This window comes from Andrena cerasifolii, chromosome 14 (genome assembly GCF_050908995.1).
Source record: "Andrena cerasifolii isolate SP2316 chromosome 14, iyAndCera1_principal, whole genome shotgun sequence".
In the NCBI taxonomy this organism is placed as follows: domain Eukaryota; kingdom Metazoa; phylum Arthropoda; class Insecta; order Hymenoptera; family Andrenidae; genus Andrena; species Andrena cerasifolii.
The window spans coordinates 9,785,522-9,812,303 of record NC_135131.1 but is presented as its reverse complement, the minus strand read 5'-3'; the positions used below and the strand labels follow the sequence as shown (position 1 = coordinate 9,812,303).

Sequence of the window (26,782 nt, the reverse complement as noted above, 5' to 3'; positions counted from 1 at the left end):
ATAACAATTTCGATTCACAAAGGCACCGCCAGCGAACGTCGCTGTCGATTTTTCCCATTTGACTTTAGCAGAGCGCACGCTCTATGCAAACTTGGATCATGAAAGAGGGTTTTAACGTTAACTTCTCGGGCCAAAATTAGCGTGGGATAATTGGCAATACGAAGAGCTATCGCAAAGTGGGCTGGAATATAATAATAACGACGCAATTTGATCCCGTGGGTCGGAGAAGTTGAAGGGTTCGTTTCAATTTCGCGGGAATCGAGGCAACGTCCGTCGAACTAATAAAATAAATTCGTTTTCGGGGGCGGAATGCGCATACAAATTGCTTGAACCGTGGCTCAACAGGAATTGGCGGGCTTGCTCGTATCCCTGATGGAAAATACCACCGCGGAAGTATTCGATCGTAATGAGGTTCATGCCGGAGACGTGCAACGTAAATTTCAGTGAAATAAAGGATGGAACTCTATCTACAAGCGGAGCATCAGAAACAGGGGCTCGGCTATTTCCCGTGCTGATTTATCTGAATTTTCTTTTTCGCCACCTGGGATGGTTAACTGGAAGTAACACAGAGAAGAAGGAAGAAAAATGGCTAACAGGGGAGAGTAATTATTAAAAGTGACGTAACTTCGTAAAATCCATAGGTACGAGAAGTCGGGGAAGTTGAGCGAAGGGGGATCTGAAAAATTATCATATCCTTCTCCGAGAAACGAAGTTCCCTTCGAAGGAACTCAAAAACTTTCGACGTCGAATTAACTGGAAAGGGAAAGAGATTTAAAGAAGAACCTAAAGAACCCGCAAAATGTGCCCCAGAACGTTCAATTTGCGCATTCTTTCGTTCCGTTCCCGTTCGTCGTAGCGTGCTTCTGTTAGCTTCAGCCCTAAGGGCACGAATGACACGGGAGTATGAAGAAAACGAGGCGAGTTTCGCGCAAAAATATCCCCCATGTCTTCGTGCTTTTCCCCTTGTTTCATATCCAAGATATTGGACAAGTTCGGAACAGTCCTCGCCGCTTCGTGATCCTTTTTTGCAAGTGCTGTTGCTGATATTTCGTCCGTTCGCATCGGGTAGATCCTGTTCCATGACACGGAGAAGCATTAGATGGACCACGTGCCGCTGGAAATGGAAACCGAAAGGCGAGACGGAAATTTCCTATGTGCCGCGGTTTCCCAAAGACGAAGAATAAAGTATGAAGAGCGTCGGTTACCATGGCGCCCAGCTCTGGACAGGAGAAATGAGGATTTATGATGCATCGAAAGCGAGAAGAAAGTCTTTTTCTACTTCTACTCGATTCTGCCGAGTAGCTATAACTTTTGATGGATCGAATCTGTTGCTCGCTCTTTCGCCCCTTCCCTCCGCGGTGCAAAGTTGCTTGGGAAGAACTCCGTGTTCCATGGGAAACCGATTCGACTTCGAATTCCCCGTCTTTGGCGTAAGTAGTCGCAAGACAATTACAATTGCGCAAACGTAGCTGGGACTTAAGTAGGGAAGAGCTTCCCTTTAAGTATCCTGTAAGCCTCAATTTCCGTTTTCCGAAGGATTCTTCTGCCACAGGCGAAGGTAAGGGAGGATCCAGCTACCGTGACGGATAATAGAAGCAGATGCTTATAATTAATTAATGAGGGCGGATGCTTCGGAGCCTCTTGCGCGACTCTTCGAGGAAATTCAATTGTTCGTCGAAATTATTCCGTGGCAGGCTCGTATATCATCGAACGACGTCCTTCGGTCGTGGCATTAAAATTTACATAAAGTATTCCCGGGCTAGGAGTCTTGCGCGCGGGCAAATTCCATTTTAATTACCTTCCGGAGCTTCTGTTAAGTGGAGCGTGGCTGCTAGACACCTGATAGACTACAAAATAATAATATTCAACGTCGGGTCGATAAAGAACGGAGGGTCATATTCAAACTGCCAACAGGATGTCACGAATCGTGTGAGCTCGACGAAGAAACACCATCGCCGGGCCCAGAAAGCAGGATCGATAATCAATCCTGTAAAAATAATTCCCTCCGACTCCCCGTGGAATGTGGCTGAAACTACTTCCTCGAAAGTTTTCGGTACTTTCCTGGTGGCACTTGATGACGTTATCCCCTGGATAACCCCATCCTGGACCCTCGAGTTATTGGTCCAGTTTACGGTGGCATGATATACTCTCGAACCTGGTATTCGAATAAGGGTTTCAAACAGCTGTGTCCATTGCTCTGAAATTCTACAAGTTCGTAAGTTGGTGGCTGTTCCACCTGGGGAACTTAGGAGACGTTCAGTTTCCCCCTTAATGGCAAAATACTATGTCAGGATCGATCTCTGCCCCGCGAAGCGTCGTGGCTCGATTGAAATCGCAATCGCTGCCACAAGAACGCGCCAGGAGCCGCTGCTCCGGCGACAATGAAATGCATTTCGCAGGCAGGAAAGTTCATTCAGCGGGCGCTCGAGCGGAGCAACCAGCCAGCTAGGTAACATGTTGTTAAGACTACAATTAAAACTTTGCATTCCGCCGGAGCTTCGCCGTTTCTGACCTGGTAAGTGTGTCTGCTGTGCTCCGTGGAATAGCGAAGCTTTGCCGGATGAGCAAGTCGGGTGCTCCTCCGCGCCTTTTATAACACGCTCGCTTGACTGGAAAATTCTACCCTCTGCAGCTCCGTGGAACTTATAATTCACCCAGCGGGTCCCTGGATTTCTCTAGTTTGGCTGGCAATTTACGCAGCAACTTTTCGAGAACCTAAGCTTTACCGTAGGTTTTCAGGCTACAATCTGGGCTGTGGGGAGTAACAAATTAAATATTTCATTGCTGTTACTCAGTTTGATGCAGCAGCTCCTTGACGCGACTCGCAACGATGACGATAATATAATATTATTCCCGAGTACGATTATTACAGTTCTATCGTCGATAGTGGAGGCATTCCATGGATTAGTCTCTCGATCTTGTTTTTCTTCTATCAGGCAATTACCGCTTCTGAGAATTAAGTTAGGACGATGAGTAGATTCGTTGTTTGTAGTGGCATTAGTACCTACCGCGGTTCTTGGTCCGGGATAATGGATGAACGGGGTGGAATGCAAAGTACATAACCGAGATGCATTCGGTGCATCCACCCTCGCTCATCTTTCCCGTAGACACCGCCACAGTTCCTCCAGCCTACGCTGTGTCGTTGCAGCTGCACCACCGCAGGTGCATCCGTTAAACAAATTGCTCCGCTCTCATTCGCGTAACTCGTGTCACACGTTGAACCGTCTGTTCCCGTCGTTTCGACGCGATGACAAACTTCTCCGGGCGACAGTGTCCCGCTGCATTCTCGTCGTCTGCACGATTCGGAAGCGCAAACATGCCGGTGCCATCGATTCGGGTATACACAGGAGACGGGAGATCCTCCACCGATTACTCTTCGCCTCCATTTTTTCCCTCCACCCTCCCTCCTCTTACTATCGCGACAACGAAACCGAACGAGTCCGTGCGGAGCTCTTTCTATCGACCCCGCGTTCGACTCCAGGCACAATTGAATTTATTCGCTCCGAGTAATACTTTCTTGTCCGAGCGGGGAATTATTACGAGGCCTTTTATGCCCCGGGAATTCTTTGTCAAACGCTCGACCGGGATCGTTCGGGGGCGGCCTCCAATTTGTAGGAGCTTTTTATTCCGTGTGCCCGCGGTACGTGACCATGGCCATTTCGTCGGCCGCCTCTAATGAGGGCGATTACTCGCGCGTGCCCCGGTCGAGAAAAATGACCTGTAAAAAATTGATAATGAACTGGATGGTTTAACGTGTCGGGACCCACCCATAGAATTGTACGACACAAGTGGTTGTCAGCGGTCGCAGCTGATCCTGATTCCTTGCGCCACGGCTTTCGAGATTTATCGTGACCAGTGTTCTACAATCGCGCCGCGATTTATGAAACCGAGCCGCGCAATATCATCCCTGCAGGAACGAGTAACCGTGCGGTGTATCGATAGCGCAATCTTCCTCGACGATCTGCGAGTAAAGCTCGAGGTGGCAATTTTTCTCGCGCTCTTGTTTAACTCTGACCTGGCGGCCGTGCATGGAGCTTTTCACCGGCGCGATCAAGGCGACCGATTGCGAACGAGACGCCTGTTAACACGCATAGACGTGCACAACGTAAAGGAGGCACGAAAGGACATTTCAAAATTAGCTGCATTATCGATTCTTGCTGCTCGAAGAGGCTCGTGGGTGTTTCAAGCAACAGGAATTCCTGTCCGATTGCATAAATTCATTGGAAGTCGGTATCGGCCGCGTTCGTGATCATCCTTCGCGCAATCGTTTGCTCAGCCATGTACGAGCGGATCGCCTGGTTTCACGGATCAATTGATGGACAGGAATAACTCGCCGCCCATGAAAATTGCCGAGTGCGCGTCAAACGCAACGAACAACACCGATTGATCGTTGAAGCGTCTTTATGTTTGCTAATTAGTCGCACCCGCACGTTATCCACTCATTTTGTCTTCCATTCGGACGGCGAATTTGCGCAGAATTACTTGCCCCCTCAGCTGTCATATTGCACAATAGAGGCGCGTGGCGAGATATCAAATGAACCGTAATCAGCGTTAATTCCATTGGCAACGGTGATGACAGCCAGGGCGCATTCTCGGTGTACAGACCGCTCGATTGAACACATACACGCTCCTCCAACTCCGCGAACCGTGTGGATTACGACTTGAAAGCGGCCCAATTTAACGACATTAGGCTAATTCGATGCTCGTTCGTGACTGACGTTAACGAACGTGGCACTGGCGATGAACCTCCGTCAATTTTACACCTATCGCCTCCGAAATTTCATTCCTGGGGGAGTATTAAAGAAGGCCGACTCATATTACGAAAGAAATTCAGAGATACGATCGCTTGATATCAAGGTTAATAGACTTCGAGCAAGGGTAGCTTGGTAGTGACGTCGCTGCCTGTGCGTAAGACACTTTTATTCTCATTCAATGCCAAATTGCGGTAAATACAATCAACAAATACCAAAATTAACAAAAAATATTTATCAGAATATGTTCTACGTGCCAAAGATAATACTATAATATAAACTTTTTGCACTTGCAGTGTTTTCTACAAGGACTCCTCAATTCTTGATAATTGACAGTGCAGTTATCTCTGACCAAACACTTTCTCACGAACGATGAACACATCTCTTTAAGGACCAAGCGTTCAAATTTATTTAGCACTCGATGGCGCGAACTTACTAGCCAGCGAAACACAATTTGCGACGAGCAGAGGGTAAAAATTTCTCCTCCGGTTGTCTGCCATTCTCGAGGAAATCGGTGACCTAGATTTCCCTCTCTTTTTTCACGGATCTGCCTGGTAATGGTTAATGTTTATTGGTAGCCCGCACCTGGGCACCGAACTTGTCCTCGGAGGAGGAGCAGGAACAATCAATTCCGCGCACGTAATATCCCCGCCTAGGAGGGACCGATACCCGAGGCAAGAAAAGAGACGTGGATTCGGACTTTTCAGCGAATCGACTACTCCAGTTGTTCTGGGACTACGTGAGAAAACATCCAGGCGGAGTCCTGCGCTGCAAGCACTCGATACAGTCGCGTTACCAGCCGCCAGCACGATGATATCGCTCTGTTACAACAGTGATTGCGTTCTCTCCTGGGGAAACTAGAACCTGGGCTAGGGGAGTGCGTGAGTATGGGTTCTGCAAACACTTGGTGATTTGAAAAGAAGTTTCCCCGTGGTACCGGGTAAAAATTTCCTGGTCGATGCTCCGATGCAATCACTCCGATGTACAATATTTGATTAAACGTAATAAATATCGGGGAGATTCATTACGCGAATGAATCGAGCTAGAACGCCAGGATTCGCTGAGAGCCATTGCGCTTGGTAATGGGACTCGTTAAACAAAGTATTCTACCAGGTAAAATTAGCTCGTAATTCCGAAAGAGGTAAGCGAAGAACTTCCCTTCGAAGTCGGAAATGGTTTTTAAAGAAACCTTAAAGGATCTCGAGCAAGGGTAGAGGGTGTATACTATACACAGGTATGTCTAATAGGTGATGCACCTACTTCTTCCCGGGCCAAACTCGAAAGAAACCTGGTCTTCACGCGAGAACTACGAAGGAAGTTTGTGGGAAACGAGAGAAATGGGTAAAGTTCGACTCCGGTATTATGTTTCCTTAATGAGTTCCTGAAATGTGAATGAAACTTGATAATCCCCTGTCTTCTACTTCTCCAAATGAATCGGAAGAAGGTAACTCGACGAAAACCGTAAACACTCGTGGAAATAATGAACTGTAGCGTAAGTGTCGCTCGGTATAAGTGCCAATGACGATCGATATTCACATAACTCGTAACACGATACTGGAAACACATTTGCGCGTGATATATGCAAGCATCCACTCGTTACATCACACCGGTTATGTTTCCATTTCAGGGTTTTGTCGAAACGTCCCCCGCGTGTTCGCCAGCACTCTATCAGCTGAAGTTCAAATGTCGCGTTGCACAAAGCTCCACGGTGCACGGTACACTCCTCTGTTGCGACAACTTTACACCCAGACCGCTTCTTGCGTTGCTGGTCGATGCAGCGCGGCCACCTTTAACGAGACCATAAACTTTTTATCGCGAAAGACGAGCACGAGGGTGAATCGATGTCGAAAATGAAAAGGAGCGTCGATAACGAGCACTTTCCTTAAGCTACGTATCGAGACATTTGCACTGTTGCCTTTAATCGCTCCACTGAGAAGCGGGGAGGATTACTGTCGCTGGTGCAATCGAAGTTCACGCGAAAGAGGGAGCATTTACTTCGGGACAGATGTTTGAATAATGCTCCCTCGAGAAATTCAATGTAATGCACACGTAATACGTTTTCTAGGCGAACGAAGTTTACGATGCGAAGTAGATATGAAAGAATATACCTCGGGGGAGAATTATTTCCAACCACATTTTCCATCAAGACGAGAGAGTTGAAGCTGCAGCTGCATAATTGAAAACCTCCGTATCATTTCAATTAGAATTCTTTCTAAAGCAGATATAGACACGTGCATGCACAGATCTCGAGTCTCTGAAAGCGTAAAAAGCTCTTCTCGTTCAACGTCGCTCCACGCGACTGTACCCTCCCGATCTATCCCTAGTTCCCTCCATTTCCGATGGTAGGAAGCGAGACCACTTTTCTTGCTCGGAATTCCGTGACGAATGAATTATCCAGCACGATTGAGCCAGGGGAGCACTGGCAAGGCACGGTCTTCGCCTTTTTGCTCCCCAGCGCTTGCTTGGCGAAAAGACAGGAAAAATCACCGACGACGACCCTCCTCCATTGACCTGACTGTGGATAACGAAATGAAATTTCGAGCATTAAACACTGGATCGAGTTTCACGCGCATCGGCATTCGCGGGGGTACTATCACTCCCTGTCGCTTCGTCGGCCGATGAAATTGTTTTCGACGGCGCAACGATTTCATTCCGTAATCGTACGCTCTGCCTTCTCCGAAGTCCCGCCGCGCTGTTGCTCGGCTGTACTCGGCTCAGCAGTGTGAACGATGGTCCCGTTGCATCGCACGGAAGTAAAAAGCTCATTAAGAGGGGTTGGGAACGGTGTTTCGATGAAAGTATCGCCATCGAACGAGTCGCAGCATTTCGCGACGAGAGCGATGTAATGAAATGGCTCCTCGGTTGTAATAGAAAGTAAACACTCGGAAAGTTTCATGATTAAAGTGCTTTAACGAAATTGCCGGCCCGGTCGCAGTGTCTCCTGAACGTGATTGGTAAAGTTGGAATCTCCATGATTGCGGATCATTCGTCCTGCGCTGGACAAAAAGTCGATTCCGAGTTTGCCCGATTCATGGTAACGCTTTCCTTTCTGTTCGATACAATGTCGGCGGGTTTCGAACAAAGGAGTTTTAACATCATAAAAGGACGGAGTTCGCAGCGATAGGTAGGCACCTACATAATTGAAGCAGCAATTAGGAGAAAGTATCCCGGTTTGCATGTACGATTTGGAAAGCAGGGGAGCAGCGGTTTGAAAGGCTGAATTTATGGATTCGAATGGAGGGTGCTTCAGTCAACTTCTGCATGGAAACACTTCGATAATCCTGTTTTCTAAGAGATCATGCATAATTCACGCAGCGGTCGTCACAATCGGAGATTACAGGATCTGGGATCGCGTTCATTGCAGCGTGTCTCACATGATAAACACAGTGCCGCTGCGCCCTCGTATTGTCTTGTTAATGTTGGGGGTGCCGTATATCTTCGCCCTGCCCCGAAAACGCAAACAATTTCACGTGCACTTACATTCCGCCGTGGTCCATGTTTCCCTCGCCATTCACTCGGTGCTACCGAACACGCTAAACTTTCCCTCCTTCGCCCAATGGACACGCGGGACGAGAAAAATTGGTCGAGGGGAGCGGAAACTCCTCTTAAAGTTCAACTCAGAGACAAGCGCCGCTTGTTCATCTTGCTGACGGAAGTCGAACAAAGAAACCTTATCGTTAGACGAAAAGGAAATTAATTAAAATCCGCGCAATATTCTCCGACGCGCAAAGGATCAACTTACGGCTGTAAATTAAACTTGGCAAAAGGAGTTCGATGCTAGACTCCAGCGAGTTGGATCCAATATCTCTGCCGAACTTTTACAACAGCCGTCCGTTCCTTGGCTCATTCCCCGTCGCCTTTCAGTAAACGTTTTCTGCGCGACTCACCCTTAATGACTCGATCCCGTAAGGGCGCGGAGGGATTCGCTTCCCCTGCTGGAAACTTCTCGGTCTGGCTGGCCATTAGGCCATCATTTTCTACGTCATTGGCACATAGAATTACCAGAAACATCCCCAACAATACTCATTTCTTTTCCAACCTTTCAGCATCTTTTGAGCGCAGCGCAAATAGTCCGTTTACAGATCTACGGTACTCCTCTTCCCTCGCGCATATCTGCTTCCCTGGAGCCGGCTATTATTCCACTAAACAGCGATTACCCAGCTTGCATTAATCCCAGCGAACAAGTTCAGCAGGTACCATCAAATTAACGACTCAAGTATCCCGTGCTGCGCGCATGTTAATTGGAAATCGTAGGTCTGGCATTTTCCATTGTCCGCGGAACTTGCAGCCGTTAATCGGCTAGAACTTAGCTCATCTCCCGTAATCGAGGCATCAGCGCTCGCGTTAACAGCGCGAAATTCCGCGGGCCACCGGTGGCCAACGATCCCGACGTTGTATTCGCTCTTCTAATGACCGAACATTGGGATTCAAACGCCATGAGGGGGTGTCTGGTTTCACGGAGGGGCCAGAAACTGTGCAACAACAAGGGAACAACCGCAGCATCCCTGCGAACTCCATCGTTAGCGTGGGAGATCCAGCCCACCGGATGTCCGATAATTCGTATTCACCGCGGTGCTTTGCCAACTTTGCCCAAACTTGGAAGCCCGCGCGTCGCAGCCGCATGGACAACCGCCCCCGGATGCCCACTACGTTCGCTCTTTCGCGCGTTTTCTAGCCACAACCGCGAAATCTCGCCACCTGTAGTCGCGCTACTACGGGGCCGCCAGTGGAGACAAACGAGCACGCAGCTTCCCTCTGTTAATCTCGGAGGGATCGGGATGGAGCATGCGCGCTGGGAGATTGCCGTGCATCTCGGCTTTCGACAGGATACAAGATGGAACGGTAAAGTCCTTCGCTAACGGCACTCAGCAGTTGGTAACAGGATCTGAAGGTAATCCTAGAGATTCTGGGCCGCACGCTCTCATCCCGCTTCCTCGCTCTCTGTCATTACGGCCCGCGATGATCGGAAGTTGGGGCGGATGCTTCGAGCGAAGGTATTAAACGCTCGTGCATCTTTTATCTGCGTGTGCGAAGTTAACACCAGGGATGCAGAGGTAAGTGCAGGCATCGAACATCCAAGCGGCTTATAATTACAGGCAACGCGAGGTCTGTAGCTAACGCACCCTCCGAGTATTAAGCCCGATGGGAAAATGGCACCAAGGTCGAGAATACAGCGCTCCGTCAAATGCGCAGTGCTATTACATTGGTAATTATTAGTAATTGAGCTGAGGCACGGTGGTATTCAATCTAAAAGCTGCCGTGCAGAGGGTTACTTGAGCTTACCCTTTGGGTTCGCGTCGTCAAATTAAGACGGAACTATCTCCCGACTCAAAGGAATGGCGTCAACCATTCTCGACATTCCCCCGCGAACTTTCGCGTTAATCGCGTCCCGTTGCAAATAATTGTCGGGTCTCTAACCCCGCTATTTATCAATCGTCGCAACAACGATCGACTACGAGGAGAACGAGGTATCCCAGAGCGAATGCTTTAAAGAAACAGGGAACCATGGGACGTCGTTGACGAGACGGGTTACGTGATCCATCGTAAATGCCGAAACGACCCTCGCGACTTCGTCTGAATAATTAGCGCGGTAAGTGTCAAAGTTTACGAACTTGCGGCTACTCGAGCCAACTTCCGAGAGTGTCTTACTTTTTGCCGGCTTCGCGCAAACGAGGCTCCATCTTCGAAACGCGAGACGTTCCTGCGGCTGATTGAAGTTCCGCCTCGCGGGAGGAGTTAACGAGCAGCACCTGTCATTCTTCGCAAGGCAGATTACGCGCATTTAGGGCCTCGAATCCCGAAAGCTTGTGCAATTTTCAGGGGGGCGGGACATTAACGAGACTATGGTGTAAAAAGTGAGAGACCCGTGAATTATTCATTACAGAGTCTATCAAAGGGGTTGAAGTTGAGCGCAATATCCGGCCACTTGTCCAGCCGAATTGACGATGGTTTTTCCTGCCGGGCACGGAGGAAGCTTAACGTGGCGTGCTCGCATTAAAATACGCGAATCGTTTTATTGTTGCATCAGTCTTCCTTATGAATATAATCGAGGGTGGGTTTTCCCTGCTTCCGGAGGACAGGCTGCGCCTCTAAATGTTTCAATTACAGAACCACGTTCTCGAGTAGATTTATATATTAATAAGCTAGTAATTATTTCGCGAGGGAAGGAAACGCGGAAGTAACGTTCAGCGGGCTTGAAAGCCTGGAGCCTCGATTACGCGGGGTATTTCGGGAACAAGTTGAAAGTGGCAACAGGGTTGCAGCGTTTTTCACGGCACTGTACAGCTGCTCGCGTCGTACCGCATTTAATAATCGATTATCGGCGTTAATGCGCGAATCATCTACCGCGTTAGGAGCCATTTATATTTATTATCCGCAATCAGCCTGGTAGCGAACGATTCGTAGCCACCTCCCTTTCGAATTCGTTATCGAATGTATGATGCGCACATAAACCGCTTTCGCGTTCAATGTACCGTGCAGTTTCGCGCTGTTCATTTTGTCGTCCGTTTCCAGGCACGCATTAAACAATTAATTAATCGCTTTACAAATTGTTGACTCGTTTTAATTGGTATACCTTGTCCGCGGTCGCCCCTATGCCCCCCCGTTATTAATTGGCCCGCTGCTCATTACACATTTTCCAGCGGAGTGTCTTTGTTCTGTCTCGACGACAAGTGGTTCTCCCTTAATTATTCCGCCCCGACAGGCGGAATGATAGAAAAACATGAAGAAGAGTGGAAGAGTACTTTTAACAACGATATTTCCAGTTGTCGAGCCTGCCTTCGCATTATGTTGAATCGATTGACTTTCCACGAGCTTCGAACGGCGACCAACGGGAGAATATTTTTGTGCACGGTATCCCCAAGTGTGATCAATTGTGTTTCCCGTTTCCTCCGACGAAAGAAATTCCCCACGCGCGCAATAACACAGTCTAATTCAAGGAAGCTCCACCAATGGTCCTGGTGGCCGACGAAATTTATGGCAAGTTAACCCGGACATTTCCTGCAAGTTCCTTCACGTTGTCTCCGAGTCCTCAGCTCGCGGACACCATCCTGCCACGTTAGACGGCTGGGTAAATTTAATCTGATCCCGAGCTAAGTCGTAACTACGTGTCCGAAACGTGGAACAGTCCCGGAACCTGCCACGAAGTCCGCAGCAGCTCCTGTAGCCGGAATTTCTTGAACTACTGCCCTCGTGTGTTGCCGTACGCGTGACAATAGGGATTAAGGAGAGATTGTTTGTTAATAATCCAAGGGCCCCTGCCGTTGGTAACGATAAACGATAAAGAAATCATTCTACTAACGTCTGGTGGAACTGCATTCATTCAGGGACTCCATGAAAGACGGATGAAAGTGTGGCCCATGTGGCAGCCGCCGCGAAAAAGTTCGACAAACCTAAAAACTTCCATTATTACATTCTAGCTCCTCCTCTCCGAGCAAAGAAAGTCCAAGTCCATGGGCGGGGTATGAAACGTCTCCAGAAAAGAGTCTTATAAATGGATAAGTTCCAAGGCGAGAACGTCGAAAGGTAGAAGATTGTTCCCTTCGATCTTCCGCGTGAAAAAGCGCGGATTACTTTTGACCTGAATTATAATCCGATATCTCAGCCAACTTTCTCCCACGCAGTTGAACGCGTGTGTCGTTTCGTATAGCCCTGCAGAGGTGTACACATGCGACGAAGTTTCAGTAGCTGGGTGTATCGTCAGCAGTTTCGCCGAGCTTTACAAGCTCACACAATTTTTCCTTCCATCGATAGCCACCGACGGCACATTCGCCAGCGATTCACTTCCTCCCGTGGTCGTGACGTGAATCATGCGGCGGGAGAGAAATAAGAGAGTCCCGCGAGGAGGTCCGCCGGCTGCAAGAAACGTATCAAAGTCGAGTGATAATGCTCCGTGTCTGGTCAGCCATGGCGATGAGAGCAATATCGCCGTCGACTCCATCTGCAATAAAATCGCGGGAACAGATATTGCGACCGACTGCGTCATATCTATTCTCAAAGTGCGACCCTTCTCACCGGTCGATAGAGGGGAGGTTATTACTTCGCTTCGAATGATTCATTCGTCACAAGAAAATGATTTCCCGGTCTGCGCTCCAGTGGATTCTGGGTCAGTGGCGTTACTAAACATCAGCTTGGGTATGTTACCATGGATCTTAAGGGGATACTCTAGTGTAACTGACCGTTTTTCAACGCCCATCTTCGGGAATTTATTTAACCAAAACTATAAGTTTATATTATCTGGCGTTATACCTGCATATTAAGGGATGTTTGAAGTAATACTCAGAATTTTGTTGAACTCTTTCGTCTCAACTATATGTAAATATAGTCGGTGACGCAAGCTTCTTCAAACAAATTATTTTTCGACAGGCGTTGATGTAGGAATTGCTCTAATCATCCAAAATGGAAAAACTAAAGTTTATTTTCTTTATTGTGTTTGTAAAAAATAAAAAAGTTTAAAAAAATTCTGGGTATTACTTCAAATATACCTTAATGTGCAGGCAAAACGCCAGATAGTATAAACTTATAGTTTTTGTTAAATAAATTCGCGAAGATGGCGTTGAACAACGGGCAGTTACACTAGAGTACTCCCTTAAGGGAAAAGGAGATGTGATTTCTATGTGATTATAGATTTCTTTAATAATTGTAATTTGCCATTTGAATTTCAATTTGGTACTCCTTGCGATCAGCGTTACGCGTGCAAAGTTATGGAGGGGAAGAAGGAGGAGTCGTATGTAACTCACGATCCAATAAAATATCAAGCTGTTATCGCGAGGGATGAAATAACAGGAACCGTCTAGTCACGTTTACAGGAAATATAACCATGAGTTTCCGAATTACACCCTTTTCAATATTCGCGCGGTGCTCGCGTCAATTTTGCGTGCACGCCCCGGTAATAGCCTTGGAATAGAATCGATATTTCGCTCGTGCAAGGAACATGTCGCGCGAGGTTCTTTCCTCCGCCCCCGGGGGTGTCGAAAATTTCCATCGAGACACCTGTGCCGCCCTGTCAAAATTGACAATACGCCGCACAGCTTCCGGCATGTTTAACTATTCACGAACACCTCCATCCTCCTTCGTTGCGACGCGAATTTCTTGCAATTTCTGCTCAATCCCCGTGCACGAAGGTTTGCAGGAATATTTCCCCAGCAAGAGTGCTTCGACTAGAGTATCTAGCCTAGACTTATCTTTAACCTAAAGAAGTGTTCTCGCGAGACAAGGAGCTGCCTCGCCTTGGCCGAAAATTTACCGGACACAGAGGCTTCCATTAGCCAGCCTAATGGCTTTTTAATGCCACTGTGGAATTTCCAGGGTCAGGTCCAAAGGTGATCATCCAACCTATCGATTGCTCGCCGTAATATCTGCAGCAACGCTTCCAGGAATTTGTATCCCCCCAGACAAAGACCACCCTCTGGTTCTGGGGTGACACCAGTGCTGTAAGCGATCGCGCGAAAGTGGAATGTTTCCGCGAAAGAAACAGCCGTTTCGGAAGTTTCTTTGTAGGCGCGGCACGTTGGTAACCTCCCCGCGTATTCGTCGATTACGGGGGTGGATACAACGTGACACCCTTTATTCGTGTAATCGTGTCGTTGCACGCGATATTGTTTATCCCGGAAGCGATCAATACCTGAAAAACTTCGACGATGTTCTTTTGCAGCGACGTTGCAGTCAGTGCTACGTAAGAGAATTTAAATGACGAAGATATTGTTACAAAGGCTGTGACAGTAGAATCCGTTTAGAAGCAGCTGTGGTAAATTAAACCAAGGGTGCAATGTAGATTCGAAAGGTAATTAACTGTGGAACGACACGATCGCAGAACAAGACACGTCAAGACGCAACGTTCAACCCCCTTTTGATCGATCATCCCTTCGCCCGGGGCCAGGGATGGGTGTAAATGCGCGCAGAAGTTCAGCGTATCAAAGATTTATCTGCCTCCGAGGAAGGGGTTGCAGCTTAACGACCACTGGCGAGCAACGGAAGTTACTCGCGAATTTAGATCTGTTTTGAAACTCACCCTCTGAGACTCGTACAGAAGAAGCTGACTGGATTCCGGGAACCGATGACGATCCTTCACTCTGTCAAGTATCAATAACGTTACAGCAACACCTAGTTTCCTTTCTATCTGCAGTCCAATTGATTAAGCACACCTCGCAAGCACCTCTCGGTTCGTTTCCATCCCTGGCCGTAGCAACGGCGCCTCTAGCCTTGCTACCCCATTCGACTTGGTTCCACAATCTCTATCCACGATTGAGCCTTGAGTGCTTTCACAGAACCCCCCTGTGAGAGCTTCTCGCACCTCCTTATCGTCTATCGCGTTTAGCTGCGCAGCTGGGGCAGTTCTCTCTCTCCGGACCACCCCACCCCCCCCCCCTATCTGTTCCTCGTTTAACCCTTCCATCCATCGTTCTGTCTATCGATACATCTATCTGCCCTGTCTCGTCCCAGTCTGTCGGCTTAATTTTCGGCGATTACATCAATTCGAAATCAATTTTAGCTACGGCCTTGGTATCGGTCGCGCGCCTTCGCCCCCTCTGTACCCCTCGCCGCCGCGTGTCATTGAATTACGACGGGTGAATCGCTTCGAGTACTGCAGCCGGTCGATACGAGAATTAATAGGGACGACGTTACCCATTTAAGCGGTCGACATGATACCCGACGCGTCGATGGAAAATGCAGTGGCACGGGAAACGGCGCCAGCCCCCGGCCTTCCGGTTGTCTTGCCCTCCGCGCCGCGTTTAGGAATTTATGGAGGGGGGGGGGGCTCGCTTGTGGGGGAGTAAAAAGAAAGCGACTCCCGTTTCGCCTTGCTCGCCCAGGGACGTTGCGAGAGTTGCGGTGTGAATATCGAGTAAGAAGTGCATGGAAAGCGGAATATCGAGTGTAATAAAAACGAGGGGTGAAATGGTTACTTTTTCATTAGGAAAGTAGGTACTCTTTAACGCCCCGCGATAGATGTCGAACTTTGAACTGTTTGAATATTATATCGCGCCACAAATGTGCCGGTATATTCCATGAATCGCGCAAGGGTTAGCCTGTGAAAGCGACAAGGGTATTATTATTATTATTATTATTATTATCAACGAGAAAACCCTTTAGAATACAAAAGTTTAAACAGATAAGTACAGTAAATAGAATTAAATAAAATAAGATCAAATAAAACAAAACAAAACACCAAATAGCACAAAACAAAACGGTCTGCATAGAACATTAAAAATTCGCAGCAACAGCGGAAATATAATGTACTAAACTAGGATACGCCTAAACAATTGCTTCCGGAACGAATCGAGAACAAATCTATGTCAGCGAGACACTGGTTAACCTCACCCATAGCCCGGTTTAAGGGATCAACAGTGCAGCGTCTATAGTCAGGAACCCTCGATTCAAAAAGGGGTCGCGGACGCAGTGACCGTTGTGGGGGCATGAAAACGAATCAAAGACACAGTATTCCGCTAAGAATGCTCGAGCAGATGCAGGATATCATTCTTCACCGTTGTTTCGTCTTTGTTGGTTTTCCAGAGCAATCGCAGCTGGAACGCGAAATAATGGAAAACGTCGTTCCTCGCTCTCCCCGTATATTAATTCCAAGAACAGGGTGGATTGCTTGAATTTTAACGAACCACTCTGTTTCATACGTTCGGAGAGCAGCTGCTTCCGTTCCTGCCGACGATCGTTCGGCAAATGATGCCCTGAAAATTGCACGAAAAAGCTAGTGATCGATGGCCGCTGCGAAGAATTATTTAATTCTACGCTCCTCGACGAATGCATTTGGAGACGAACGAATTACTAGCGCGCTAAAAGTACACAATGCGAGCAAATGCGACTGGTGTTCCGGTGGCTCGAGTAGCAAATTAGTTCCCGTTGATCCCCGTTCGCGATAACGAACGTCACTCTGGCTTATCTGGAATTCAAAATGCAATTAATTCGTGCGCTCGTGCGTCCGTGGATTCGGCATTTCGACCCGCTAAAATGATAAACGGAAGCGGGAACGACGGCCGACCATTATGGCGTCGCTGAGGTCGTTTTTCCACCCCGCCGAAATATACTTCACGGCCCTTAATTGACAAAAGTGACTCGGCCGAAGGGAAAATGGAATTTTTTTCAAACGGAAAAACACGTAACACGACGCGTTGCATCGGGCAGCGGCGGGGAACGAATGCACAAATGTTCAGGGTCTCGAGAATCGACTTTCCGGTGTGCAAACAGTTTTCAAACGTGGATTCCGCCGAACGGATTTGGTAATTACGCATGCAAACAGGTCTATCGGGGAATCCGCGTTATACCAGTGAATATTAACTCGTGGTCGGCTATCCCACTTTTTATTTGCCCACCAGAATATGGACGTCACTGTATACACTGGAACTAACATTTGCAATTCGCGGCAGGAGGATACCAAGCCTCAATTGGGAAACCGGGGATATATGCGCAGGGAAAAAGCGTGAAGAAGCGTTGCTTTTGACGAGTGAGGAAAATGTTCGGTTAAAAGTTCCACGACACTGAAATAAACGCTGCTGCAAAATGGTACCAAGCTCTTCGTGCCCTTCGACATCATCAATGCAGAGGGGGTGCATGGAAATTACAATCTCAAAGGTCTCAACGAACTCACGAATCGTGTCTCATGCTTAATGTTAATCCTTAACAGATCGCTTCGACATGATCGCCGACCTGATCGTTGCAGCCTCCGTATCTCAGATACCGCGCGACTGGATTCCAATGAAATTTAACAGGAGCATTGTCCGTGGAACACTCTCGATATTGGTGCTCGACACTGTCGAGTGTGTTGCCGTGTCCTCGATGTCGCCTGCAACCTGCACGGCGGTGTATATATGCCTGGCAGGATCAGCGTTATATACGGCGATGGAGTGCATTAAAGCGAATGCAGGATGAAATGCAACTTCCAGGGGTGGCAATTTACTTTCGTCCCCGGTTCGTCGAAGTTCCGGGGGACCTTTGGGATCCCGGCCACGAATTCCGCTGCGTATCGATCGGCTTGGATTAATGGAATCGTCGAAATACCCCGAGACAATCGCTAATTAATCTCCCGACATTGATGCCCGAGTTAAATAACGTCGCGCGGCCTAGACATCCAGCGTGTCGCGACACTCCATTGTCCAGCATGTCAATTGCTACCTATTATTCCCTTCCGCGATCTCGCGAACGATCGATCTCCCTGGTGACATCGCTGTGAATCGTCAGACTGATAATTTCGAAACGTTGAACGCTCGAAAGTAATATTCATATGGAGCTTTGATGGAATCCTCGAGATTCCAGCGTGCACGGCGAATGATGGTTGGCTTTAATATGAATTATATTACCCAATGAAATGGATACCTACAGTCAAACGAAACACGGTGCACAAGATCGAAGAGCAGAGGCCAACGGTGACCTGGCGCCGCTTTTGCAACAGCAGATTACGCAAACCAAATGCTGAGGAACGTGGCCATGGGATGGCGAAGTTTCGGTAACGTCATTCTCGCCGACTCCTGAATAATCCACAGCCGTCCATATGCACCTGATCCATAATTCAACGCAGCGGCAACTAAAGAGCGGAAGTAGCCCCGCAGAAGGAGCAGAGAGCAGGATTGATATCGCTGTCGTTCCGCGACGGCACCCTCCCGTAGCATCTTCTTGCAAGGTCGCTGGAATAATTTAGGGTCGACTTGTCGCGTTCCCTCCGCCTCTAATTATAGCCTCTCTACGCGGCTGCTATAAATGCCCGCGATCCTCTGCGCATAGCGAAGGGGCTTACGTCGACCGGAAGTGCCCGTTTACCTTGGCCTCCGCTGGAGTATCCCCTCGGGGTATCCCGAACCCGAGGGAATTCCGTTTAATTTCGCCGAAAGGACCAATTCTGGGAGCAACTGGTCTCGCCTGTGTAACGTCAGAAACACGAGCCAGCATCTACCGATTACCCTCTGAAGAGGAACATAAGCACACGCCTCCCGTGCGCCGCTGCTCGACGAGAAGCTCCGCGATTAACGGGTCACCATGTCGAATATCGAGGGTCGCCAGTTCGCCTAACGACGTTACGTCGACGCTGATCGATTCGCGATTGGATTCGAACGGAATTTCCGTTGGCCGACCAGCTTCCAGTTATTTCGAGCACGCATCGAAACGATACTCCGCGCCCGGGGCACGAGTTTTTTTTTTTAAATAAAAACCAACCACCAGCCCATCGACACAGCCGATTGCCAGTTATTCCTTCGTTTATTCACAATTAATTATCTGCCGCTTGGCTCGCGGGAAACAGCTCCTCGAGTGGATGCCAGCGCGTGTCTATTTAGAAAGCGCGTCGACGTGGATCCCCTCTTCACAGGGGAGACGCGTTATCGAGCAGCGTGCAACAGGGTTATGGCTCATTTAACACCTTGCTAGGTGGCTGGGTGGATGCGAGAGAGATACGGGAGAGAGGACGCACGAGAGACTGTCTTTGCTGTTGGAAAGGGTTGCGCAATGTTTTTGGTCGTTACGTGCAATTTGTTTGACTATCTGTACCTACATGCGTATCTGAATTTCAAAGCTACCTTCGCTGTTACTGTGCGCAGCTACTGCTCCGCTCTTCTATGCACCGAACTCTGAAACAGTGACTTTATTGGCGAAGTGTTGAACACGAATTACACGATCTCGCGCATGTACGCGCGTTGTGCATGCAACACGGTAATAATCTACGCTTACCAGCTTAAATGGTCTTTGTACCGACGACTAAAACGCGATGGAACGAATTTTGCATATTTCCCGTTAGAAGCAGCTAAGGGTAACGGCGACGGTCTCGGATAACTAGGCGATGTTCGCAGCAAACTCTGCCCGCGTCGCCCTTAAATTACTGCGTCCTAAATACTTCATTGGCGTTTTGGCCGCGGCTCAACTTCAGGCAAAGATACACTGCAACGGTTGCTCCCTCGTATTCAGACCGTGCTAGGATTTAAACTGTGCGCGCCACTCTTGCAATTAACTACGTGTCACCGTGAATCTACGGGATCAACTCGCCGTCCGCTCGAAATCGCTTTTCCGAGGGTGATCGTTAAAACTCGCCACGAAGCGTAGAACGTGTCCCTCCATTGTCGGGCGCGACTGTAATTTCGAATGTTTAAGGAATGGCGACCATCCTGAAGAACGGAAAACACTTTCGTCTGGGGAAGAGTTCATTTTGCGACTTCGTGGAGATCAGTGGTTTTCCGCGAAGTGGCCAATAATTTGGCCAGCATTTTCGCAGATTAAGCGAAGTGCGCATAGGAAGCGGCTGATATTGCGCGAAATGTTTACTCTGCCCTCTAAAGACTCGCCTGCGAACCGACACACCGCGACAAAAAATCTCATCTCCACCGCTACTTTCGTCCATTTCCCGGCTGGATAATTTTTAAATGCGAAACTGCGGAGGGTATTCACCGTGGATCTCATCAGAAGCTCGGCGAAGAGAAGAAAACGAGCATTATTTCCTCAACTCTGGATCTCCTTGCTTCATTACGCTGAGCTGTCGTTCCTTGCATTAGTTCTCTTGCTCCGATGCTTCTGCGTCCTTGTACGTGCACCGTGATGGTTAGAGATTTCTTCCAGCATCCAGAGTTATGAACTACCTGACGTTTAATGACATTACAGGGAGCATGATTAAGACGAGCATGGCTGACGAAACGAAAGTGAAATATCGTTTCTTCCGCGGCGTTCAGCTTCGTCTTATTTCAGCTGATAATTCGTACAGCTCCCTAGTGAATTATATACGAACGCGATAATAATTGCTTCAAATGTAGGAAATGCTAACGAGCTAATTAGGAAGCGGCTCCTCGTTCACTGTCATCTTCGCGGCCATTTCTTTCCATAAATGTACCACTGCTTAATCCAAGGGAAATTATTCATGAAAAATGAATGGATTCTGCGTACGCGAACGTCCAGACATGAATTCCTTCCCTCTTTTCCGCATTGTACTCTAACGCCTCTTTTTTGTCGTAATCCGTTGCGTGTCCCAGCCGCGACAATGCGCTCTCGCAGGGAAATAAGTGTGAAAATAGCGGGACGGTGTTAAATCTCCATACTGAACGCGGCTCGTGACATTCTCGCCAAAAAGCTTCGCAAGGTTACGGGTTCAGATGCTGCAGCTTCGAGCTGCGAGGGAATAGAATGGGTGCATGGTTTTGTGCAGGAAGAATTCTTTGGCATGGTCCATCAAATTAAAAAACAGAAAAAAATAGGAAATTAAAAATCGCAAGTAGAATGTTCCACTATCATTTCACTACAGCTAAAGTTTCCCATAGTCCCAAGTTGCGTAGGATTCAAATATTGACTCCAGAAGGTTGTACGGCTTTTGCCTCAGTATCCCCCGTCTTTATTTTTATAAATATGACACGCATGTCTGCCATTCAGAGACGAATGCGATCGTAAGTCATCTCAGTCGCATTTGAAACGCGTGACGCGTATCTCGTCGGCTGTAGGTTAAAGCGCAGGAGGAGCAACATTGTACCGCGGACACGTTGTATATTCCCGTGACGTTACGGCGCCATAAAGTATCGATAGTCCTGGGCGTGTTGCTCTCTGCTCTCTAGTTCCTACGTACGCAAAATAACCGATACAGAGCCGGTGTGGATCGATCAGACGTTGAGCCATGCGTAGGGTAACTTACAGGGGAAGATCCCGAACCCGAAAATTGAAAAAATTCTGAAGCTTTGTGAAAATGTAGGGGATTTCCTCCTGATTACAACGCATTTTTTGTTTGCTGCCCAAATTCATTAGAAGAGGGTGAAATTAACCCCTGAAAATTCGGCTATTTTCCGATTTTGTGTTATAACTCGCGAACTCTAAGAGATAGAATAAAACTTTGTAGTCAAAATTTACTTCTTTTAATTTGATCTATCATTTGGTGAAGAAATTATTTTACAGTTCACGAGTTATAACACAAAATCGGAAAATAACCGGATTTTCGGGGGCAAATTACACCCTCTTAGAGTGAATTTGGGCAGCAAAAAAAATTGCGTGATAATCGGGAGAAAATTCCCTACATATTCGCAAAGTTTCAGAATTTTTTAAATTTCCGGGTTCGGGATGTTCCCGTGTTAGTACCATTCCCTAATGCGCTCTACAAGTAATCACGTTGCAATATTCCGAAGCGCGATCGATAGCAATGAGATTGAACCGGCCGCGATTTATATCAACCCCCCTAGCATGGCTGTACAAATGAGCCATCCCTCCGTCACGGTTTTATTGGTGTGCGTGTGTGCGAACGAACCCTTGGATAATCATTGACTCCATCAATTTTTAACGTCACCCCTTACGCTCGCCTGTGCATGCAGATATCACGCAAAGTGCCATGTGAATCATTTCAAGTTATATTCTTGAAACACATATGGCCGAAGAACACTAGCCGTGTTTGAGATTAAAGAAACGGCTTCAAGAAAGGAAATTACTTTCATCCGAAGGATTGAGCAAGTGAGATTAAGAATATTTATAGAAAAAAGAAATAAATGCTAGGAGTATTTAAAATTAAAGATGGTATAGGAAATTTTACGGATTTTCTACGCAATAGGACGTAGAATCTCAAAGGAGGCTGCGTGGAGCATGAATGCTTGACTCGTACTACTTAATTCGATTTAATCTTCTAATACCGAAAGTGTCCGTTGAAATTGAAGTACCTGTGGTCTTTATCTACTCTCCACTAGCACTGCCAAGCGAATCAGCTTCCTAAAAAGCAGTGTTGCAAGAGAAAATAGAGGAAAATAACCGTGTAAACGTGGCCGATGGTAGGCACGTTTCGACCGCGCCCGATTTCCTACTTCCGACACGGTTGGTCCGTATAAATCACAGGTCCACTGGATTCGAGCCGGCTGCAGGGCGCAGGTCCACAGGGACGACTGTGCTTTCGAGGATAAGAGTGCGGATGAAGATGCGGGGGGGAGGCTTGAAGGGAGAAAAGAAGCAGCTGAGCGGACGGAATGCAAAGGAGGGCGAGATAAAGCTCGCGTCTTGATTCGACCCTTTGATTCGTGGAGAATGCTCCTGGAATGCCTTTTTTCCCGGGCGGTGATGATTCTCGAGGACACTCGTGGAACGTTTCAGGTCGACGATACGGTTGAAAGTACGAAAACGAGGAAATCAGGAGGAACAAGGGGCTTGGAACGCGTGCCTAGAATATTTTCCCGTGGCAGCGGCGTATTGTCCAGTTCACCGGTATCTTTTCAGGCCTAGCAGCGTGTCACGTGTTCCTATCGACGCTTTGACAATGCCACGCTGTTTTACACGCGTTTCTGATCATTCGTGCGAAAGATTTGCCGAGTGGGATCCAAAGGGATCATTAACTCGTATGAAAAGGGTAGCTGGTAGTTTTAAAACAGTTAATTCGACTGTCGTGATTCGGTCTGCGAGTTTAATCTTCACAGTTTGCTCGTTGATTTTCCAGGTAAACGGATCGTGGAGCCTGCCTGGCTTTGTCTGCGACTTTTACATCGCGATGGATGTCACGTGCAGCACCAGCTCCATCTTCAACCTCGTTGCGATCTCGATAGACAGGTGAGCGTCTACTTTTCGAGGGGTGCAGAGAGTGAATCGGTACTCGTCTGTCTGCCTTTCCACTTTTGGGAGATCCGCTTCCCAACGATGCTCCAAAAGCCCACGTTTATCGTGGACGAACTTGAACTCCCTTAAAACTAGTTTCCGAAGTTTCGCCTGCCCTGTAGCGCGGGAAGAAGATTGCCGAAACAGGGCTTGCATTGAATTCAAATTACGTTTCGTAGAAGAAAACAAAACATTCGAAAAATCGGGGAATGCCGAGTAGCTGATTTAACAGGATTACGTGACGCGAATGGGTAACGAAAGGTAGAGGGCCGGGGTTGCTTCTGCGACTGTCGAAATGAGTTAGACTCAAAGGCGGGTGGCGTAATTTTGTGTAAATTACATTTCGCCCGGGTCTCGAGTGAGGTAACTATGCGGTTGAGTTCCAAGGGACTAGCAAACTATTGGTCCCAGTGTTTCGAGGTCTGAGAATTTTGTAACCGTCGTACGATAGTTGGAGTGTAAACGATGAAACTTGACAGAGGCGTGGGAGGTTGCGGAGAATTCATGGAATTCATTAAACGCGGAAGAGTCATCGTGCTCCAATACGGTCACGCTCGCCAAGTGCCCGCTCCTTTCGCTCCCCTCGAACAGCATCAAACGCGAACTATAAATTTCGACCGTACCGGAACGAAAGCAAGCTCGCGATATCGTGTCCAGGCGGGTACTCGTTGGAGCGGAATCAGCGTGGACAAGTGACTAATACCGAGCTTTCTCGAAGCGGGACTTTAAGGTATGCAGCCCTGGGATGCAGAAAAATGAGTGCAGTCCATTAAGGGCTTTACCACCTTTCCCTTAAACCCACGGAATCTGAATTCCTGAAATCCTCGTGAGCTTTAATTTAGCAGGTTCGATTAATCAGCCGCTCTTCTAACCGCTTCTTGCTCCAGGAGGAATAATCATTTTCCACGGCGATAGAGCTCGGTTCTTTTTCGCGATGAGTAGCTGCGAACGGTTTTCCTGGCGCGGGGGATCCGCGGCATTAGTCGGGATGGTTATAAATTAAAGGGCGAGCCACAAATTCCCGTGGATTCGTGGTAACGTAATGCCGATCAAACAGGGGAACGTTGTACGATACGCGAAACGAATCTGAATTGCAGATACATAGCGGTGACCCAGCCGATAAAGTACGCCAAGCACAAGAACAATAGAAGAGTATGGCTGACGATACTGTTGGTCTGGGCGATATCAGCGGCGATCGGCAGCCCGATTGTTCTCGGCTTGAATAACACCCCCGACCGGGTACCGGACCAATGCCTCTTCTACAATGCAGACTTTATCATCTACTCGAGCCTATCCAGCTTCTACATACCCTGCATCATCATGGTGTTTCTCTACTACAACATATTCAAAGTATGTATCAATCGGGCATCGATATTACACTGGAAAGGGTTAATTACGGGATTGCATAACACGTCTCTGAGGGTAGTTCTATAGTTCACGTTTGAGGTTTCTCGATGGAATGCGTAGAAGTCAATAACACGACTACTGTAGCTTCAACGCTGGGTAGAACTCCGTACCGCGGATCGGTTCGTTTTTCAGATGCTAGTTAACTAATGCACAGACGAGAGTACAGGTTCAATATAACGTTAGACTGATCTCGTTTTGTTCCATGCTGTGGGGAAACAGAAGGGCATACGCACGCGTGACGTTACGTGGCCTGTTCTTTGCTTAAAAAGAAAAACCTTTTTACGTTGCCCCCGAGAGACGAGGAGTTATCGAATTATAGGGAATTGTCCTTTCGAACGACAGCAGTGTTCGCTTCAAAAGAATCATTCAATCGTTACGGGATCGTTCGTTCACTCCGACCGTTTCCCCGTCGCATTGTACGGCCGTGGTCGTAAAAGCATAGTGGCCTCGGTGTTACGTTGGGAAAAGGGAAACGATATCCTTCGAGACGTCGATATAAAGCATGGAATATCTTTCCTTTATATCCAGCCGTAACGCGTTCACGGGAGGGAGCGTTTCTCGTAATGCACCGACCGCAACGGAATTTCCTTAACGCATCACGAGCGATGGATATATCTCCGGCGAAAGGCGGAAAGAAATGTCTTGCAACGCGTCGCGACGACGCGACGGTTCTAGGGTTCTCGAGCCCCCCGCAAGCTCCTGCTACTATCACCGCCGAAATAATACTGATTGCCCCGAGTCAAGCTCGACATCCAGCACAGGGCCATTTATTTCTCGTCCCCTGATTTACCTCGAAACCGGCTGTTTGAATTAACGTGTTCCAGGCTCTGCGGAACAGGGCGAGGAAAGCGAGGGCCAACAAGAAGCCGAACCTGGGCGACATAAAACCGGGCAGCATAATCGAGAACATCGCGCATACGCGCAGGTGAGCTAGTACCATCGCTCTGACCGATAACAGCCTTGCTTCGATCGAATTCCCAAAGAATTTTCTTGAAAACTCTCCGTAGAACCGGCGCCGACTGAAGCTGAAAACGAATAGAAATTCGTGAAGAATTTTAGTCATGTTTCTTTTAAATCGTCAGTGATACGATTTAAATTCGAATGCTCCTCGAGTTGCTCCCCTTCCAACTCAATAGATTCCCATTCCCAGTCCCTCGAATCGATCGCGAATCGATCCTCAACCTCCATCGCTCCTCCTTAAAGGGACTCTCCTTAAGAGTGACAAATTTATTCGCGAATTCAACGGCTAGCCGCGGGATAGCCAGAGACGGACCGCTTTCATTTCGAACGTGTCTCCGGCTCGAGTAGAGCGGGCCATTTTTTTCAATTTTCGCGCGTATGACCATTGCATTCCAACGAGGCGATTTCTCACGGAGATTGCCGCGGCGCGGGGCTAGAATATCCGTCGTCCCGGATAGGAAAGACGGCGCGGAAGAGAAAGAAACGGTTCGCGAAGGAGGGAGGCTAAGGCTGAAGTTAAGCCCCGAGCATCCCCTGGATAATACGCTTTTCTCGCGCGCGCGCCAGCTTCATTTCCGTTGTGTCCCGGGGTCGGTGTACTCTCCCTGAATAGCCAACTACTTGGCCTTCGATTTAATTGCCGGCTTTTGTGCGCGGCTGTTCCTAAGCGTCGTACGTTTGTTCATCGACGAGAAGGGCCGTGGAGCTCTGGATCCCCGCGATTCTCTCCCCAGACGACTCTCGAGGACACGCAGCCGTGTTTTGTCAGTGGAGATGATTTAATACCCACTCAGGCCCGCTTTCCTCTTTTTTCCTGAAAAAAAAACAGCACTTAAGCACCGGCAGGTGCAGGTGAACCTTGAAATATCTCTCGCGCTTCAATTTATACTGTTTCTGTGCAGCTGCTTGGCGTTGGGTCTGTGAAGCCTCCATTTTTCTGTCGCTCGATGGTGAAAGAGATTTTTGGGTGATACTTTTTCATTTAATTGGATTAAAGGGCTCCTAATCCGCGGGAGGGGAGTGGCTCATCGATATCGGTCGGCTAGAGCGATTATTAATAGCGACACTACGGTTCCCTAATTATTATCTATAGGTCTCTTCCAGATTGTGCGGTTACATAGATGCGCAAATACCGA

The 26,782-nt window shown here is 48.1% G+C and overlaps 2 protein-coding genes across 4 annotated transcripts in view; one reads left to right on the top strand and one right to left on the bottom strand.

Moving 5' to 3' along the window:
- The window catches only part of LOC143376367 (tRNA N(3)-cytidine methyltransferase METTL6), a 239,151-nt gene that overhangs the window by 104,060 nt on the left and 108,309 nt on the right, over positions 1 to 26,782 (bottom strand). The window lies entirely within an intron of this gene.
- The window catches only part of Dop2r (dopamine D2-like receptor), a 113,586-nt gene that overhangs the window by 79,219 nt on the left and 7,585 nt on the right, over positions 1 to 26,782 (top strand). For all 3 annotated transcript variants that reach the window (XM_076826572.1, XM_076826571.1, XM_076826570.1), the window contains exons 3-5: positions 23,125 to 23,234; positions 24,377 to 24,629; positions 25,511 to 25,611. In XM_076826572.1, the coding sequence (XP_076682687.1) occupies positions 23,125 to 23,234; positions 24,377 to 24,629; positions 25,511 to 25,611 (464 nt within the window). The remainder of the gene's footprint in view (positions 1 to 23,124; positions 23,235 to 24,376; positions 24,630 to 25,510; positions 25,612 to 26,782) is intronic.